This window comes from Halichoerus grypus, chromosome 9, assembly GCF_964656455.1.
Source record: "Halichoerus grypus chromosome 9, mHalGry1.hap1.1, whole genome shotgun sequence".
Classification (NCBI taxonomy): Eukaryota; Metazoa; Chordata; class Mammalia; order Carnivora; family Phocidae; genus Halichoerus; species Halichoerus grypus.
The window spans coordinates 95,700,085-95,718,963 of NC_135720.1; the positions used below are offsets into that span (position 1 = coordinate 95,700,085).

The window sequence follows — 18,879 nt, forward strand, 5'->3', positions numbered from 1 at the left end:
TAAAGACAGAAACTACTCCATTTCTACAAAGGAATGCCATGAACTTTTATGACAAGTACTGTCACACTTTTGTGAACTATCAAAGTCAAAAAGGACATTATTATGAGAGAAAAAGAAAGACAACCAGAGAACTTTAAAGGCACTTAGCTACTCTGCTGTCCTCTATTAGTGTTTTTATATGTCCAGTGATATAAAGGAAGCAGAAGCATGGAGCCTGGGGTGAAACAGGAAAACAAGCACATTATAATAACAAGGTGAAGAGACAAAGAGTCCACTGTCACAGAGAACCTCACATTGCTTAATTTCAATTTACGGGGTTACTTAAATGCATGGCCTTATGAAAATTTAATGATATGTTATGGTTCATCTGAACTTGTCAGATGGCCCCAAGCTGCAATAATCAACTTTTCAATGTCAGATTCATTTACTCCTCGAAGAATCCTGAAATAGCCATTCTCTCCCCATAACTTTCCCCAGGAATTGGCAGCAATCTGTAGAAAAAAAAAAAATTAGAAAAGCTGAGTATCATAGTTGGATATTTAATCCTGACTGTAAAAACACAAGGAACTCATACGTAGCTTGAAATGCTTTTAACTTATTAAAGATCATAAATATTAAGAGCCTAAATATTTTCTAAATAAGAATAAAACAGTTATATTATTTATCAATTACAATAAAATGCATGCATACTCAAGTTCACAATAACCAGAACTGGTATATATAAAACCTTTCAGTTCCCAAGCATACCATGGTAATATATGTATGAGAGTTTGAAATACCAGATCAAAAGATGATACACAAGCTGCAATTATAGTGTCTCCTACATGACTGGCTCTGTGCTAGGCACCAGAGGAACACAGATAAATAATATATTATCCACTGTTCAGGGAGTTAACGGTCTAATGAAGGACAACAAACATAAGCCAAGGACTAAGGTAAAACTATGCACAGGGAGCTACTGAAGACAGCTGAGGGGCATCTCATGGTTCAGGAAAGTTGTCATGGAAGAGGTGCCACGTGGGGTGCATATTAAAGCCTGGGAATAAATTAACCAGATAAAAACAGGAAGAAAGGAAGTCAGGTAAAGGAAAACAGTAAAAGCATAAACAGTGTGAAACACTGAAATGAAGCAATGAAATTATTATAATTAGATCATAGAACAGAGGCAGGTTGGTAGGTTATGAGGCTGAAAGGAAGTTAAGGAAATACATACTGAGAAAATAATGGTGAAAATGATGACAAGTTGTTGAGTTTCTTCCAGCAGGAGAGCAGGGTGGACAAATTTATATTTTGATTACATTACTCTGTGTGAAACAAGAAGGATGGATTTAAGAGGGTAAACACAAGAGGCAGGGAGACTAGCTAGTAAACTTGTAATAATCAAGTCAGATGTCTTAACCGGTGCAGGGAAACTAGGAAGAGAAATAGGAAAAGTATTTGAGAAATATTCAGCATAAATTCAGTAAGAATGAAACATTTTCTTTCTACTCTTATTTTTAATTTTAAAATATGAGTATGATTAGAAAGTTAGACTAGGTTCAAAATGTCCCCTGAGGTTTAGAACTTGAGTGAATAAGTCTTTGGGGGGGGGGAGCAAAAACATTAATGGAGTACATAAGAATATCATGAAGGCCAGAAGGGAGCTATTTGACCACAACTAAACATAACAGAAACAGCCCTGAAGAATATATACCCAGAAATGGAATTGTTGAATCAATGGTAGTTCTATTTTTAATTTTCTGAGGAATCCCCATACTGTTTTCCACAGTGAGTGCACCAGTTTGTATTCCCACCAGCAGTGCACTAGGCTTCCCTTTTCTCTACATCCATGTCAATACTTGTTTTCTCCTGTCTTTTTGATACTAGCCATTCTAACAGGCATGAAGTAATATTTCACTGTGGTTTTGATTTACATTTCCCTGATGGTTAATAATATTGAGTACATTTTCATGTAACTATTGGCCATTTGTATTATTTTCAGGGGGAGGGGAAATGTCTATTCATGGCGTTTGCCCATTTTTTAATTGGATTATGTGTGGTTTTTGCTATTGAGCTACATGAGTTCCTTATATATTTTGCACATTAAACCCTTATCTGATAGATTGTAAATATTTTCTCCCACGCTGGTGGTTGCCTTTTTATTTTGCTGATTGTTTTGCTAGGCAGAAGCCTTTTAGTGTGGTGTAGTTCCACTTGTTGATTTTTGCTTTTGTCTTTGCATCTTTGGTGTCATACCCAAACAATATTTGCAAAGATCAATATCAGAGAGATTTTGCCCAGTGTTTTCTTCCTGTATCTTAGCAATTTCTGGGCTTATATTTAAGTCTTTAATCCATTTTGAGTTAATTTTTTGTGAATGGTGTAAGATAGGATACCAATTCCATTCTGCATGTGGTTGAACAGTTTTCTCAACAACAGTTATTGAAAAGACTATCCTTTCTCCATTGCTTCTTCTTGGCTCCTTTGTCAAATATTAGTTGATTATATATATGTGGGTTTACTTCAGGGCTCTCAATCCTGTTCTATTGGTCTGTGTGTCTATCTTTATGCCAGTTACACTGTTCTATTATAACTTTGTAATAAAATTTGAAATCAGGAATTGTGATGCCTCCAGCTTTGTTCTTTCTCAGGATTACTTTGGCTGTTCAGGGTCTCTTGTGTTTCTATACAAATTCTACGATATTTTTCACTTTTGTGAAAATTGTCATTGGAATTTTGATAGGAATTTTATTGAATTTATAGATGGTTTTGGGTAGTATGGACATTTTAACAATATTAATTTTTCTGATCCATGAACATGGGATATCACTCCATTTATTTGTATCTTCTTCAATTTATCAATTTCTTATAATTTTTATTATACAGATCTTTCATATCCTTGGTTAAATTTATGCTAAGTATACATTTTTTATTGTATTATAAATGAATTATTTTTTTTTCAAATGGTTTACTGTTCGTGTATAGAAATGCAACTGATCAGGACACCTGGGTGGCTCAGTCCGTTAAGTGTCTGACTCTTGATTTCAGTTCAGGTCATGATCTCAGCTCAGTTCAGATTGTGAGATCAAGCTCCACACTGGGCATGGAGCCTGCTTAGAATTCTCTCTCTCTCCCTCTCCCTCTGCCCCTCCTCTCCCCCTCCCCCTGCTCATGCACACACTCTCTCTCAAGAAAGAGAGAGAGAGAGAGAGAGAGAAAGAAAGAAAGAAAGAGATACAACTGATTTTTGTTTGTTGATTTTGTATCTTGCCACTTTGTTATTAGTTCTAATAGATTTTTGGTGGAGTGTTAAGGTTTATATATATATAATCACATAATCTGCAGAGACAATTTACTTCTTCCATTCTGATTTGGATGCCTTTTATGTATTTCTCTTGTCTAATTGCTCTTTCTAGGACTTCCAGTACTATGAGGAGGCACTCTTATTTTATTCCTGATCTTAGAGGGAAATCTTTTAATCTTTCACTATTGAATATGATGTTTACTCTGTTTGTCATATAAGGCCTTTATTATGCTAAGGTATACTCCTTCTAAACTCAATTTTTGAGAGTTTTTAACCACTAAAAGATGATGAATTTTGTCAAATGCTTTGTCTATATCTAGTGATATGATCATATAATTTTTATATTTCATTGTATCACACTTAATTGATTTGCTTATGTTGCCAGGCATAAATCCCTTTGATCATGATTATGATCATTTTAATGTACTGTTGAATTCAGTTTGCTAGTATTTTTTGGAAATTTTTGAATATTTATTCATTAGGGATATCTTCTTTTCTCCTAGTGTCCTTTTCTGGTTTTGATATCAGGGTAATGCCAGCCTTGTGAAATGCATTTGGGAGTGTTCCCTCCTCTTCAAATTTTTGGAAAAGTTTCAGAAAGATTTCGTGTTAATTTTTTAATGTTTTTATTTAAATTCCAGTTATTTAACATACAGTGTAATATTAGCTTCAGGTACAAAATATCATGATTCAACAATTCCATAAAACACCTGGTGCTCATCACAACAGGTGCACTCCTTCATCCCCATCAACTATTTCATCCATCCTCCCACCCACATCCCTTCTGGTAACATAGTTAAGAGTCTGTTTCTTGGTTTGCCTCACTCTTTTTATTTCCTCTTTGCTCATTTGTTTTGTTTCTTAAATTTCAGACATGAATGAAATGGTATTTGTCTTTTTCTGACTGACTTATTTCACTTAGCATAATACTCTCTAGCTCCATCCATATCATTGCAAATGGCAAGATTTTCTTTTTTATGGCTGAGTAATAATCTATCGTATACATATACACCATGTCTTCTTTATCCACCCATCGGTCTATGGACACTTGGGCTGTTTCCATAATTTTGCAATTGTAGGTAATGCTGCTATAAACACTGAGCTGCATGTATCCCTCTGAATTAGTATTTTTTGTATTCTTTGGGTAAATACTTAGTAGTCCAATTGCTGAATCATAGGGTAGTTCTATTTTAACTTTTTGAAGAACCTCCATACTGTTTTCCAGAGTGGCAGGACAAGTTTGCATTTCCACCAACAGTGCAAGAGGGTTCCCCTTTCTCCACAATCTCACCAACACCTGTTGTTTCTTGTGTTGCTGATTTTAGCCATTCTGACAAGTGTGAGGTGATATCTCATTGTAGTTTTGATTTGTATTTCCCTGATGATGAGTGAGGTTCAGCATCTTTTCATGTATCTGTTGGCCATCTGCATGTCTTCTTTGGAAGAATGTCTATTCACGTCTTCTGCCCATTTTTAATAGGATTATTATTCATTTTTGGGGTGTTGAGTTTTTAAGTTCTTTATATATTTTGGACACTAACCCTTTATCAGATATGTCATTTGCAAATATCTTCTCCCATTCCATAGGTTGTCTTTTAGATTTGATGATTGGTTTCCTTTGTTATGCAGAAGCTTTTTTATTTTGATGAAGTCCCAATAGTTTATTTTTACTTTTGTTTCCTTTGCCTTCCCTTCCCTTCTAACCCATATCTAGAAAGAATTTGCTACAGTTGATGTAGAGATTACTGCCTGTGTTCTCCTCTAGGAGTTTTATGGTTTCAATCTCACATTTAGGTCTTTCATCCATTTTGAATTTATTTTTGTGTATAGTGTAAGAAACTGGTCCAGTTTCATTCTTCTGCATGTTGCTGTGCAGTTTTAGCAACACCATTTGTTGAAGAGACTGTCTTTTTCCCATTGGATATTCTTTCCTCCTTTGTTGAAGATTAGTTTACCACACAGTTGTGGGTTCATTTCTGGGTTTTCTATTCTGTTCCATTTATCTATGTGTCTATTTTTGTGCCAGTGCCATACTGTTTTGATCCCTATCACTTAGTAGTATAACTTGAAGTTCAGAATTGTTATATCTCCAGCTTTGCTTTTCTTTTTCAAGGTTGCTGTGGCTATTCAGGGTCTTTTGTGGTTCCATACAAATTTGGAAATTGTTTATTCTAGCTCTGTGAAAAATGCGGGTGGTATTTTGATAGGGATTGCATTAAATGTGTAGATTGTTTTGGGTAGTATAGACATTTTAACAATATTTACTCTTGTAACCCATGAGCAGGGAATATTTTTCCATTTCTTTGTGTGATCTTCAATTACTTTCATCAGTGTTTTATAGTTTTCAGAGTACAGGTCTTTCACCTCTTTGGATAGTTTTATTCCTAGGTATCTTATTATTTTTAGTGCAATTGTAAATTGATTCCTTAATTTATCTTTCTGCTGCTTCACTATTGGTGTATAGAAATACAACAGATTTGCATACATTGATTTCGTATCCTGAAACTTACTGAATTTGTTTATCAGTTCTAGCAGTTTTTTGGTGAGTCTTTCATATAAACTACCAAAACTGAAATCCGAAGAAATAGAAAATTTGAACAGACCAATAACAAGCAAAGAAATTGAAGCAGTAATCAAATAACTCTCAACAAATAAAGTCCAGGGCCAGATGGCTTCAAAGGCAAATTCTACCAAACATTTAAAGAAGCGTTAATACCTATTCTTCTCAAACTATTCCAAGAAGAAAAAAAAAATAGAAAAGGAAGGAAAACTTCCCAATTCATTCTATGAAGCCAACATTACCCTGATACCAAAACCAGATAAAGACTCTACTAAAAAAGAACTATAGGCCAATATCCCTGTTGAACATGGATGCAAAAATTCTCAATAAAATACTGGCAAACTGTATCCAACAACACATTAAAAAAAAAATCATTCAACATGATAAGTGAGATTTATTCCTATGTTGCAAGGGTGGTTCAATATTTGCAAATCAATGTGATATACTACATTAATAAAGAAAGGATAAGAACCATATCATCCTCTCAATAGTTGCAGAAAAAGCATTTGACAAAGTACAATAATATTTATTCTTGATAACAACCCTCAACAAAACAGGAATAGAGAGAATATAACTCAACATCAAAAGGCCATATATGAAAAACCCACAGCTAATATCATCCCTAATGGGGAAAAATTGAGAGCTTTTCCTCTACAATCAGGAACAAGACAGGAATGTCCACTCTTACCCCTGTCATGTAACATAGTACTGGAAGTCCTGGCTTCAGCAATCAGACTACAAAAAGAAATAAAAGGCATCCAAATAAGCAAGGAAAAAGTAACACTTTTACTATTTGCAGATGACATGGTACTCTATACAGAGAACCCAAAAGATTCCACCGAAAAACTGCTAGAACTGATGTTAATTTTTATTTAAGTATTAGGTAGAATTCACCAGTAAAACCATTTGGTCCTGTGCTTCTCTTTGTTGGAAGGTTTTTAATTACTGATACAATCTTTTTACTCCTTATTGGTCTGTTCCCTATTTCTTAATAATTCAGTTTTAGTAGGTTGTATGCTTCCAACAATTTACCCATTTTTTTCTAGGTTACCCAGTTTGTTGGTATACAGGTGTTCATAGCAGTCTATTATGATCCTTTATATTCGTTGTGATGTCTCCTCTTTTATTTTTGATTTTTACTTATTTCAGTCTTATCTCCTGTTTCTTAGCCTACCTAAGGATTTGTCAATTCTGCTTGTTTCAAAAAAAAAAACAGCTCTTAGTTTTGTTGATATTTTATATTGACTTTCTGGCCTCTTTTTCATTTACTATTACTCTGATGTATATTATTTTCTTCCTTCTACTAACTTTAGGTTTAGTTTGTTCTTTTGCTAGTTAATTGAGGTATAAAATTATTTATTTGTGATCACTCCTCTTTCTTAATGTAGGCATTTAATGCTGTAATGTTTCTTCTTATAACTGTTTTTGCTGCATTCTATAGGTTTTAATATGTTGTTTTTCCATTTTTGTTTATTTCAAGATCCTTATTAATTTCTCTTTTGAATGCTTCTTTGATCCATTGATTTTTCACAAACATGTTTTTTTCAGGAATAATTTCCACACATCTCTGAATTTTCCAATTTTTTTCTTGTTATTGATTTCTAGTTCCATATAATTGTGGTCAGAAAAAAATACTTGGTATGATTTCAATCTTTCATTTGCTAGGACTTGTTTTGTGACTTAATATATGAACCACCCTAGAAAATGTTCTGTGTGGGCTTGAGAAGAACGTGTTTTATGCTGCTCTGGGGTGGAATGTTCAGTATATGTTAGGTCCATTGGTCTAATGTATAGTTAAAATCCAGGGTTTCCTTATTGAATTTCTGTCTGAGTAATCTGTCCATTGTTCATAGTGGAGTATTGAAGTCTTCTACTGTTACTGTATTGTCTATTTCTCTCTTCAGATCTGTAAATATTTGCTTAATTTATTTGGGTGTTCCAATGTTGGGTGCATAGCTTATATACACTTGATGAATTGATCCCCTTTTCATTATAAAAACCTACTTTTCTCTACAATTTTTTACTTAAAATGTTTTGTCTGATATAAGTATAGCTACCCCGGCTCTCCTATGTTTTCCATTTGTATGCAATATCTTTCTCCTCCTTTCACTTTGAGCCTATGTGTTTCCTTAAAGCTGAAATGAGTCTCTTGTAGGCAGCATACAGCTGGGTCTTGTTTTTTAATCCATTCACGCACTCTATGCCTTTTGATTAGAGAATTTAGTCATTTACATTTAAATTATTGATAAGTAAAAACTTAATGCTATCTTAGTATTTTCTGGCTGTTTTGTAGTTCCCTGTTTCTTTGTCATCTTTTGCTATCTTTCTTATGGGTGATGATTTTCCATAGTGGTATGCTTTAATTCCTTTCCTTTTAACCTCTGTGAATCTACTGAAGGTTTTCGTTTTGTGGTTACCACAACACTTATATAAAATATCTCATACATATAACAGTCTATTTTATATTGATAACAACTTAACTTTGATCACATGCAAAACTCTATGCTTTTACTCCATACATAATTTATGTATTTGATGTAATAATTTACTTCTTTTTATATTGACTCTTTGCCTTCTTAATCAGTCCTGACATCATAAAGGAGCGCTTTCAAAACTGTGTCTAAAATTATGACTTCAATTTACCACTTCAAGGATGGAATGGCCTTAAATTAGCTAGAAATGAGACAGCAACAAAATGTGTGGGAGTTTTAGCAACAATGAACTAAACTGAATTCTGATTTCTAAACTTTTTATTCAGTTCCAATATGTATACTTCCAAAGATAAGAAGTTAAATAATATTAGTCATAACTTAAGGTGAACTGTCAAAGATAATATTTTTAAATTCTTGTAACTATGATATGTAGCACTGTACCTATTCTCATTTAGATGTCTGAAAATTATTACTACCCACATTTCATCATTAGATCTTTGGTAAAGTCAGAAGATTATGTGATGTTTTTATAAGCAAATGCAAATTTATGTACTAATGAGAGCTAACCCTATAGGTTTGCAAAAAAATACATTATAAATTATAAAGAGCAGTACTTAGTAAATCAGCACTAATAAAAGGCACCTCAGAATATGTGTTTTGTTTATTAATCTTATTCTTCCTACTGTTATTTCTTCCATTCCCTCACCAATTTTTTGTTGTTTCTTCCAAATGCCTGAATTTTTAAAAATCTAATTATAAAGGAATGGGTAAAAATGTAGGGAAGAAATTTTCTAATGATTTAAATTTCTGAAGATTTTTAAATCTTTTTTTGAGATATATAGTACAGTCACATGTATAAACTATATTAATAATAAGTGCACAGTTTAGTGAGTTTATACACGTTTATGAGGTTCGGTTCATGCCTATGTAACCTCCATGTAGATCAAGATAAAAACCATTTCTAGAATTCCAGAAGGTCTACCATGTTCCCTCCCTGTCAATATGTACTTTCCTACCATCAGTTCTTCCTGGAATTGATGCTTTTAATAATACAGTAATGCATTCTTTTATTCAATAAATAAATATATGTGTTATAGCATATATAACTAATTTATTATGTTTAATTGCTGTGTATTTTTTATTATATATCTGTACCACAATTTTTTTATCCATTCTCCTGTGGATAAACACAATGAACATAAGTAGTTGTACCATCTACACATTTAACAGTAGAATGAAAGTTCTGTTACTCCATGTTCTTACCCATACTTGGTAATATCAATCCTTTTAATTCAAGCCAATCTACTGAATGTGTGATATCTCACTGTGGTTTTAATTGGCATTTGCTGGACAGCTAATCATGTTGAACACCTTTTCATATATTGGCTTGCCATTTGGATTTCTTCATTTGTGAAGTTCAAATCTGTTGTCCAGTATTGTTACTGAGCTATTGTTATTTATTTTTTCTTTCTTCCGGTATATCTGTAAGAATTTTATATATTCTACATGTGAGTCCTTGCCACGTAGATAGATGATAGGTAGATAGATAGATGATAGATAGCTAGAGAGATGATAGATGATAGATAGATAGATAGATAGATGATAGAGAGATGATAGATAATCTTCTCTCAGTTTGTTTTATCTTTTCTATCACATAATGCTGTCTTCTGATAGTTTTTATTTTAATGTAGTCTGATCATTTTTTCTTACAAAATTTATCCATTTTCTGTGCAGTTTAAGAAAGCTTTCCCTAATTGATATTAACATATTTGTCTAAGTTTTCTTCTACAGGTTTTATTATTTTGCAATCACACTTCAGTCTGCTCCACTTCAAATTAGTTTTGCATGTATTTTGTGAGTTAGGGGTCAAGGTTCAGTTTTTTTTCCATATGAAAAGAAAGTTGCTGTAGCTAAGGCATTGATAAACTATGGATCATGGACAAATCTGGTCAGTAACATTTGGTACAGATCATGAGTTGAGTGTTTTGTTTTGATTTTTTTCCCTTAAAGAGTTGTAAAACAACTAAAATAGAATATATAACAGAGACTTGTTGTGACCCCAAAAATGTAAAATATTTGCTACCTGGCCATTTATAGAAAAAAAACAAAACAAAATAAAACAAAAAACCCTGCTAACCTTGGTCTAGAAGTGTTTATTATAGTCTCCTTTCTCAATTGAAATTCAGTGGTTTCTTTATTGTAAAACAAGTGACCATATCCTGTGCTTTAAATCCAGATTGTTTTGTGCTATCAGCCCATTCTTCTATTCTTTTGTTAATAAAATTTATTTTCCAGTTGTATTGATATATAACTGACATGCATCAGTGTATATAAGTTTAAGGTGTAATAATGGTTTGACTTACATATATTTTGAGATGATTACTACAATAAGTTTAGTTAACATCTATCACCTTATATAGGTGAAATAAAGAGAAAAAGCAAAAAAAAAGACAAAAAATTTCCTGATGAGAATGCTTAGGATTTACTGTCTTAACAACTTTCACACATATCATACAGCATTATTAATTACAGTTATTATGCTATATATTATATCCTTAGTACTTATTTATCTTATAACTGGGAGTTTGTACCTTTGACCACCTTTCTCCTACTCTTACTGCCCTCAACCCCTACCTCTATTAATCACAAATCTGATCTCTTTTTCTATGATTTTGAGGGTTGGTTTGTTTTAGTTAATACATATAAGTGAGATCCTATAATATCTGTCTTTGTCTGACTTTATTTCACTTAGCATAATGCCCTCAAGTTTCATCCATGTTGTTGCAAATGGCAAGATTTCCTCCTTTCTGGCTGAATAGTATCCCATTGCACATATATACCACCATTTTTTTTTTAATCCATTGATTGGTTTATAGACACTTAGTTCCATATCTTAGCTATTATAAATAATGCTGCTATGAACATGAGGGTGCAAATATGTTTTCAAGTTAGTGGTTTCATTTCCTTCGAATATATTCCCAGAAATGGAATTGCTGGCTCACACGGTAGTTCTATTTTTAATGTTTTGAGGATCCTTCATAACGTCTTCTATAGTGGCTGTACCACTATATAATTCTGCCAGCAATGCACCAGGGTTTCCTTTCCTCCATATCCTTCCCAGCATTTATTATCTTTTGTCTTTTTGATGATGACCATTCTAACAGGCATGGGGTGATACCTCCTGGTGGCTTTGACTTACATTTCCCTAACGACTAGTGCTGCTGAGCATCTTTTCATGTACCTGTTGGCCATTTTTATGTCTTCCTTGGAGCTAAGTCTATTCAGATTCTTTGCTCATTTGTTATTCTCATTATTTGTTTCCTTGCTACTGAATTGTAGGAGTTCCTTAAATATTTTGGATATTAAACCCTATTCAGAAATATGACTTACAAATATTTTCTCCATTCCATAGGTTGACTTTCATTTGTTGCTTTTGTTTTTATTTTTGCTTTGTTATGTGGAAACTTTTTAGTTTGATGTAGTCCCACTTGTTTATTTTTTTGTCACTTGTGCCTTTGGTGACATATCCCAGAGGTGATTGCAAAGATCAATATTAGGGAGTGTTTTCCCTGTTTTCTTCTAGGCGCTTTATAGTTTCAGGTCTTACATTTAAATCTGTAATCCATTTTGAGTTAATTTTTGCAAGTGGTGTGAAATAGAGGTCCAATTTTATCCTTTTGCATGTGAATATCCAGTATTCTCAACATCATTTATTAAAGACTACCTTTCCCTAGCCAGCCATTAGTTAATGCTACTTTTTTCTGAGAGAAACTTACCCTTTTAAAAGCTCTGTCTGCTTTAAAATTTCTTTCTTTATCTTTTATATTAAACTATTTAATTATGAAATTCCTGGGTGTGGTTTTCTTGATTTCTCTTTCATGGAGTTTATTGAGCTTTCTGAATCTTTGGGTTGATGTCCTTCAGTTTTGGAAAACTATTGGCCATCATGTTTTTAAATATTGATTCTGGCTCATTTTCTCTCTCTCTCTCTTCCTCCCTTAATCCTTCTGAGAATACAATTACATATATGTTAAATCATTTGATTGTGTTCTACCATTTGATTGTATTTACACTGTTCTGTATTTGCTTTTGTTTTTTCATTATGTTTTTCTCTGTGTACTACAAGTTGGATATATTTTATTGAATTTTATTTAAGACCACTAATTCTGTTTGCTATTTAACACATACAGTGAGTTCTTAATTTCAAACGTTGCACTCACAAATTCAATGATTCATATTTTAAATATATTTAAGTCCTTTGTTAAAATTCTCCATCTTTCATGCTTTTTAAAATGTTTTTTACGATGATTATTTTAAAGCCTACATCTGAAGTATTATCTATTGCTTCTATTGACAGTTTTTCCCCTTAGTTATTGGTCACATTTTTCTGCTTCACATGTCTCATAATTTTTAAATGTATGCTGGATATGTTGCCCTAATAAATAGAGATTGACCTTGGTATTATTTTCCTAAGAAGGTTAGCCCTTTCTTCTGCTAAAGAAATATGGTAAGGGACTAATCACCTCAATTTGTGCAGAAACTAAGTTGGGTCAGGGCTGGAGATAAGGTTTTGTTAAGCTCAGTACACACCTGATTTAAAATGGGCGGGGTGGGCCTATGCCTATTATGTTTGTGTTTCAGGCTCTCTTCCAATGGAACTTCTCCTGTAGGTTCTTCAAGACTGCAGACTTCACTGCCTTTCATCGCTCTCCTCAGCTACTCACCCCTGTTTAAGCACTCAGTAAATATTCCATAGGAAGAAATGGCTGTGTGTTTCAGGTTCCTCTAAATTCGAATCCAGCTGGATTCTCTTTCTCTTAGAGGTCTCTCTCTCTCTGCATATTTCAAATGTAAGCAGCTTGTGCCCAGCCCTACCGAATGCTCACAGACAGAAGATCTTCTCCAGATTCAGGTTTCTCATTTCTTTAAAAATATGAGTTTGGAAAATTAATTCTGATGTTATTTTCAACTTATTTAGTGGAATATATGGCTTATTTTTATGTATTACATTTTACTTAGTAATGGAAGTCATCCATTTTTATTATAATTTACTATATTGTAGGCCTACTTGCAAATATTTTAAAACATTCATATATAATTGTGAGCAGATAAAACTTCTCTGAACTTTTCAGTGCTCTTGCAAAAAAAATTTAATCCCCTGACACACAAAAAGTGTATATGATATAGAGATAGAGAATATTTGCTTTCATTTCTGCCAGAAATATTTTATCTTCACATTCAATGAGAATTAGATCTGTAGCCATTTGTCTAGTTAATTGATTTGATCCAAAAGGATAATAAAACTTCTCTTATCTCCCCAAGAGGGCCAAAGAGTCAGAGACCAGACAAGGTCTAAATTAAGCCCATGGTGCCAGGAGTACTAGAACATTATCTCCCTTGGTATTTATATGTTAAAAAGGATGAAGTTCGGCATTTACAGACATTATCTGTGTTTATCTGGCCCTCAGAAAGACATACTTATATTCCTAAGGGTAAGGGTAAGAACACAAGACCCTTTCTATCCCATCTTAATGGATTTTTTTTCTCTCCTTGCAAGAAAGGAGGAGGCTGCCTGTCTCTTATATAGATAGATGGAGAAAATCCCCTGTTCTCTGTCCCTCATTTATGAGGTTTCAGGTGCTACCTGTATGGAAAAACGTTGTTGCCTCTTATCACTGCCAGACTAAAGTGTGAGGACCCATGTGGTGACATGTGGCTGTTGATCTGGATGTGAGCATCAGTTAAGTACTCTTTTCTTCTGATCCAAGTTCTTTAATTCAAATAGGATAACATCTCAGACCCTTCATACTTCTTGGCAAAACAGTAGTACTAGTTAAGGATTTCATATTTTAATTAAACCAAACATTAATTTTTATGTAAAATGAAAACTATTTTAGTTACTTGACTAAATTTTTCCTGAATGCACACATTAATGTTATTCATTCACTCATTCAACAAGTATTGTGCATATTCCCAATATGTACCAGGCACTTTGCTTTGTCCTTTGGACAGAGTGGTAAATAAGGCCGATATGATACTGGCCCAAGATGATGATACAGTTAAGTGGAGAAAAAGATCAACCAAAATGTGCAACTTAATAAAATATGGTAAGTTTTAGTCTGATTCTCATCCTTACCACTGACATTAAACAATTATCTAAAAGAGTCACAACAGAAAGAAATCCTGCCTGTATGCCCATGAAATATAGTTTTCTTTGAAATTTTTTGACAAGTAGTAAGTTCAGAATTGATAGTAATTGCAACAAAAATAATTTAAAAGGATAGTATAGTATACATATATGTGTTGGATATATAAGAGTGAGTAAGTTAGTGTATGTGCCTGTGTGTATATGTCTGTGTGTACACTACCCATGAGGCTCCAGGGGGGAAATGATGAGGTTGAAGGTGAGAGGGTCACAGAAAGTTCTCTTGTACACTTCCATTCATGGTTACTCCACAAACAGCTATGAGGTGTTATATGCTACAAACTGTTGTGAATTCAGTATCTTAATCAAAGAATTTGTTTTTGCCTCTAAATATTATATTATGAAATTGAATAACTGTTTAAACTCATTTAGTAGAAATCCCATACAGAAACTTAACTGTAGGCATTCAAAAAACATATCCCCTCCATAAATTATGAATTTTAACTATTGAGCATTAATGTTAATTACTGGCTACTGCAAGCTTCATCCTTATGAAGATAATGATATTTAAGAAAGCTCAGTTCAAATACAAAGAAGCATCCTTCTATTTAAAAGCAAAATACCTCCATGTATCAACAAGATAGATATGAGGGGTAACCGCATATTTGGGTGATTGATTTTTGTGAGTGCCTTGTGAAGAAATCTAATTATCATGAGTCACCCTGATGAGTTTCACTCCTAATAGTTAATGTTTTATAAGTTATAATATGCTCTCTACTGCATATATTCAAATTCAAATTTCATAATGAATATCATTACCTATTCATTCTATTTCTGCTTTTTTGCAGAAATTAAAACTAAAATTAAAATATACATAATATAAGGACCTGGGACAATTCACCGAAGTTCATTGTAATTAATGAATATTTGAGGTAATATGTTCCAGTCTTCTTTAAACTTTTTCTTACATTTAACTTTCTATAATTTTTTAGACTAGACATTGTTTCTTTCTCAGTGAAGAATCATGTATGTCATAATTGGCAAAAACAAAAATAAAACACTTTACCAGTAGGAAATATTATGTATACAGATATAATATCAATATGTATAATTGATTATAACATTACAAAGCCATCATCCATAGCAAAAAAAAAAAAAAAATGGAAGAACACAAAACTGACATATGAGAGAAGTCTAACCATTAATACAGCTGATAACAAAACGTTTTCCTGGTGATTCTCACTTTGAAAAAAAATACTGATTCTTCATTTATAATTTGAAATAAGAGGAGTAGAGAAAAACTATTACTATAATATAAATGATATAAAAATATAATGATTTTTCTGCTGGAGGAAATACCATTATTACAAACAATATTACAGTAACTTAGGAAAGGACTAACACAAATCAGGAAGTAGAGGCTCAAATGATTCTAAAATACTCACTTCACAGTAGAAAGTCAGTTGGAAAGAGTTACATACCCAGAATTTTTCTTTCTGCCCTTGTGCTCCTTTCAGTGTTCCCCATCTACAAATAATAATAAAAAACATTGGCATGGTTAAAAATGATTGATTTGAATCTTGATAAAATGTAAATTATTGCCAGAATTTTATCTTTTCTATTTTCCTTATGGCCTCATCCTGGTTTACTATGGAATTGTCATCATAGCCCTACAAAAATGTGCCTGTGCAGTTTTCTTTTTGACCATAATGTTATTTACTTGCTCAGAATATACTCATTTATGTCCAAATTGATTAAAGTCAAATTCATTTATCAAAGAAGATAAATTCTAGGACAACTGAGGTATGGAGGTTTTAAAGTACTTAAAGATGCCTCCCCTCTTTACATCTAGCCCTCTGAAACTCCACCCTACATGGTGTAAACTAAAAATCTCCAAGACTACTGATAACCATAATATAAATACAGATAACAGTTGTAGATAAAAGAATTTATGTGAAAATATGTATATGTGTATATTATTTCAAAAAATAGCTATGTGCCTAATGTGAGATTTCTGTTTACACATGTATGGAAATCAAATCTTTTACTCCTATAACTGGTCCATTTTCAATGTAGCATATAACAATCCAAAAAGAATCCAAACTTACAATAGCTCATGTTTTCTCTTGACTAAACCCAGCGAGGGAGATGTTAGTAACATATTCTATTTACTAATAAAATAACAAGACTTGTCTAAGAACATAGAGTGGGAGATGTTGGGCCCGGACTCCAAATCCTATATTCTTCTTCATCTTATATTTCTCTCTTGTAAATATCCAGTCCCCAATTGCAGTGTGTCCTGAACAGCAACAGTTTTATGTGGCGAAAGCATATGGACTACCACTTTCATGTGCTGTGATGGATTGTGAGAATACAATTCTGCCCACATATCGCCCCACCAATCCCAGTATCCCTCTCTATAACAAACATTCCTTGGAGCGGGGCGGGGGAAATTCTTGAAAGAAATGCAAATTCACTCAAATATTTTCAACATGACCATTTGGTAGAAAGCTGTTCTTAGTAGGTACAGAATAAAATGATAGCACCATAGCACAGAGATATTGTCTAAAGAAGGCGGGTTTGTGGTAGAGATCTTGGGGGCACTCAAGAAAATATTTTAATGCATATAGATCCTTTGGCACAAAGGAAGGGAAGAAAAAAATGATGTGGAAAATGGGATAATCCTGAAAAAAACAACTTTTCTTTCTCTTATTCCCGGTAGAGGCTAGGAGTGGTGATTGCAAGGCTTCCCATCTCTCTCTTGGTTTTCTGCTACACACAGGAATAGTAGACTGGAATACTTTAAGGTTTCAAATATTCTGGGCAGCTTAATGTGTAAGTTCAAGCAAGTTTAATTTTGAAAACCATTCTGCAGTTTTATAATTATATTCACATCCTTGTAACTTTTCTACAAAAAGCTATTATCACCATTGACAAAAATTACCATTCACAATAAGTGCTCCCAAATCTTCAAAGGTCATTATGTACTTCAGGTAGTAGGTCATATCTGAAACTTTGAGTTGCTCATTTTCTACTCATTTATCATGACTCTCATAACAATTTCAAAAAGCCTTTCCCGCAATCAAATTTCCTTTTAGGTGGTCCAGCTACTAGTTACTTTAGCTATTTACATAAAATACAAGAGTAAATCAGAAGTATCTAAGGAAACATTCAACTCCAAAATAAAGCAGGCAGGAGAGGAATCCCATATCTGAGATTCCACCAAATACATGAGAAGTTCAGGGCAGTTTTGCTTGAGGCACTAATGAACCTCCTAAGAAAGAATGCCTAATCAAAAAAGAATTATCCAACAGGACAAGCTTGATCCAGCAACTAAGCTGAGATCAAAAGACAGGAGGAGCAACTGAGAGGATAATTCTCTCATTCACATCTATCCACACTGGACTTAACTAAGTTTAGAGCTGGGGGGAAGGGCCAGACTTGTTATAAAAACCTGATAGAGCTATTTCACTAAGAACTATATATTGTATAAAACCCACTAATGACACTCAAATAGAGAGCAATACCAAGTTTCTTTCCCCTTCTGTAAGATCTTTCTGACTTCCTGGGCTCCAATGCACTGAGGATGGTGCATGGGAAGACAAAGGAGTATTCAACAGAGGGAATGGAAAAGACATACAAGAAAAATGCACCAGGAGCTGAGTACTGCATTTACTGTTAAGTCCTTTTCAGATACCCCTAGGCACTCTCAAAAATATTGAGACACTGGGGGCATGAAGATCCACAATCGCATATGGGGTCCAGATTTAGCAAAACAATGACTATACATAATTCCATTACTAACAGATCAGAGACTAAATTTAAGGAAACAGAACATTTTCTCACAAAGGAGAAGAGACTTCAGAATGTAGTCATTTGTCTTATTCCCGTATTAACAAATAAATTAAAAGTGAAATAAACTACTTAATTTAAAGACATCTAAAAAATACGAACTATCATTTTTACCACTGTTCAATCACCTATTTTTTCATATGTTCCTGTACATTTTGTTAAGATTACTTAAGTAATATTTTCAATGATATAATAGACAGCAATAATTCTTATTCTGCAAATCAACTTTTTGGAGTCGCTATAAGTTTCAGGAAACACTACTGTTCATTATAACTTTAACCTTTATGGAAACACATTTCTAACCTAGACAGAATGCCAGCATTCAGATTATTACAAACATTCTCAAAATGGACAGAAAAACAAATCAAGTCTTTAAATAGAGGTGAGAGAGGAAGAAGAAAAGGAAGTCCACTGAGGTTGAGAGTTTCAGAGACTAGAATGCTTGTGAAAGAGAATTATAAACAAAGGATACTAACCTTGACACAAAACTCAGATAAAAAGGAGATAGCACACCTCACCAACGAAGCTATTGTGCCGTTCCCTATGTTATACAGCCTCTATGTCAAATGACAGGCAAGGTCCATCCATCACAGGATTTAATGTTTGC

General features: G+C 33.3%; 1 protein-coding gene across 1 annotated transcript in view; it reads right to left on the reverse strand.

Annotated features, from left to right (window-relative positions):
- Nucleotides 1-277: 277 nt before the first annotated feature.
- Nucleotides 278-18,879, reverse strand: part of TINAG (tubulointerstitial nephritis antigen) — an 87,944-nt gene continuing 69,342 nt past the window's right edge. The window contains exons 10-11 of the mRNA XM_078054408.1: nucleotides 15,902-15,947; nucleotides 278-491 (exon numbers count right to left, since the gene is read on the reverse strand). Coding sequence (XP_077910534.1) covers nucleotides 357-491; nucleotides 15,902-15,947 — 181 coding nt within the window. The 3' untranslated portion in view covers nucleotides 278-356. The remainder of the gene's footprint in view (nucleotides 492-15,901; nucleotides 15,948-18,879) is intronic.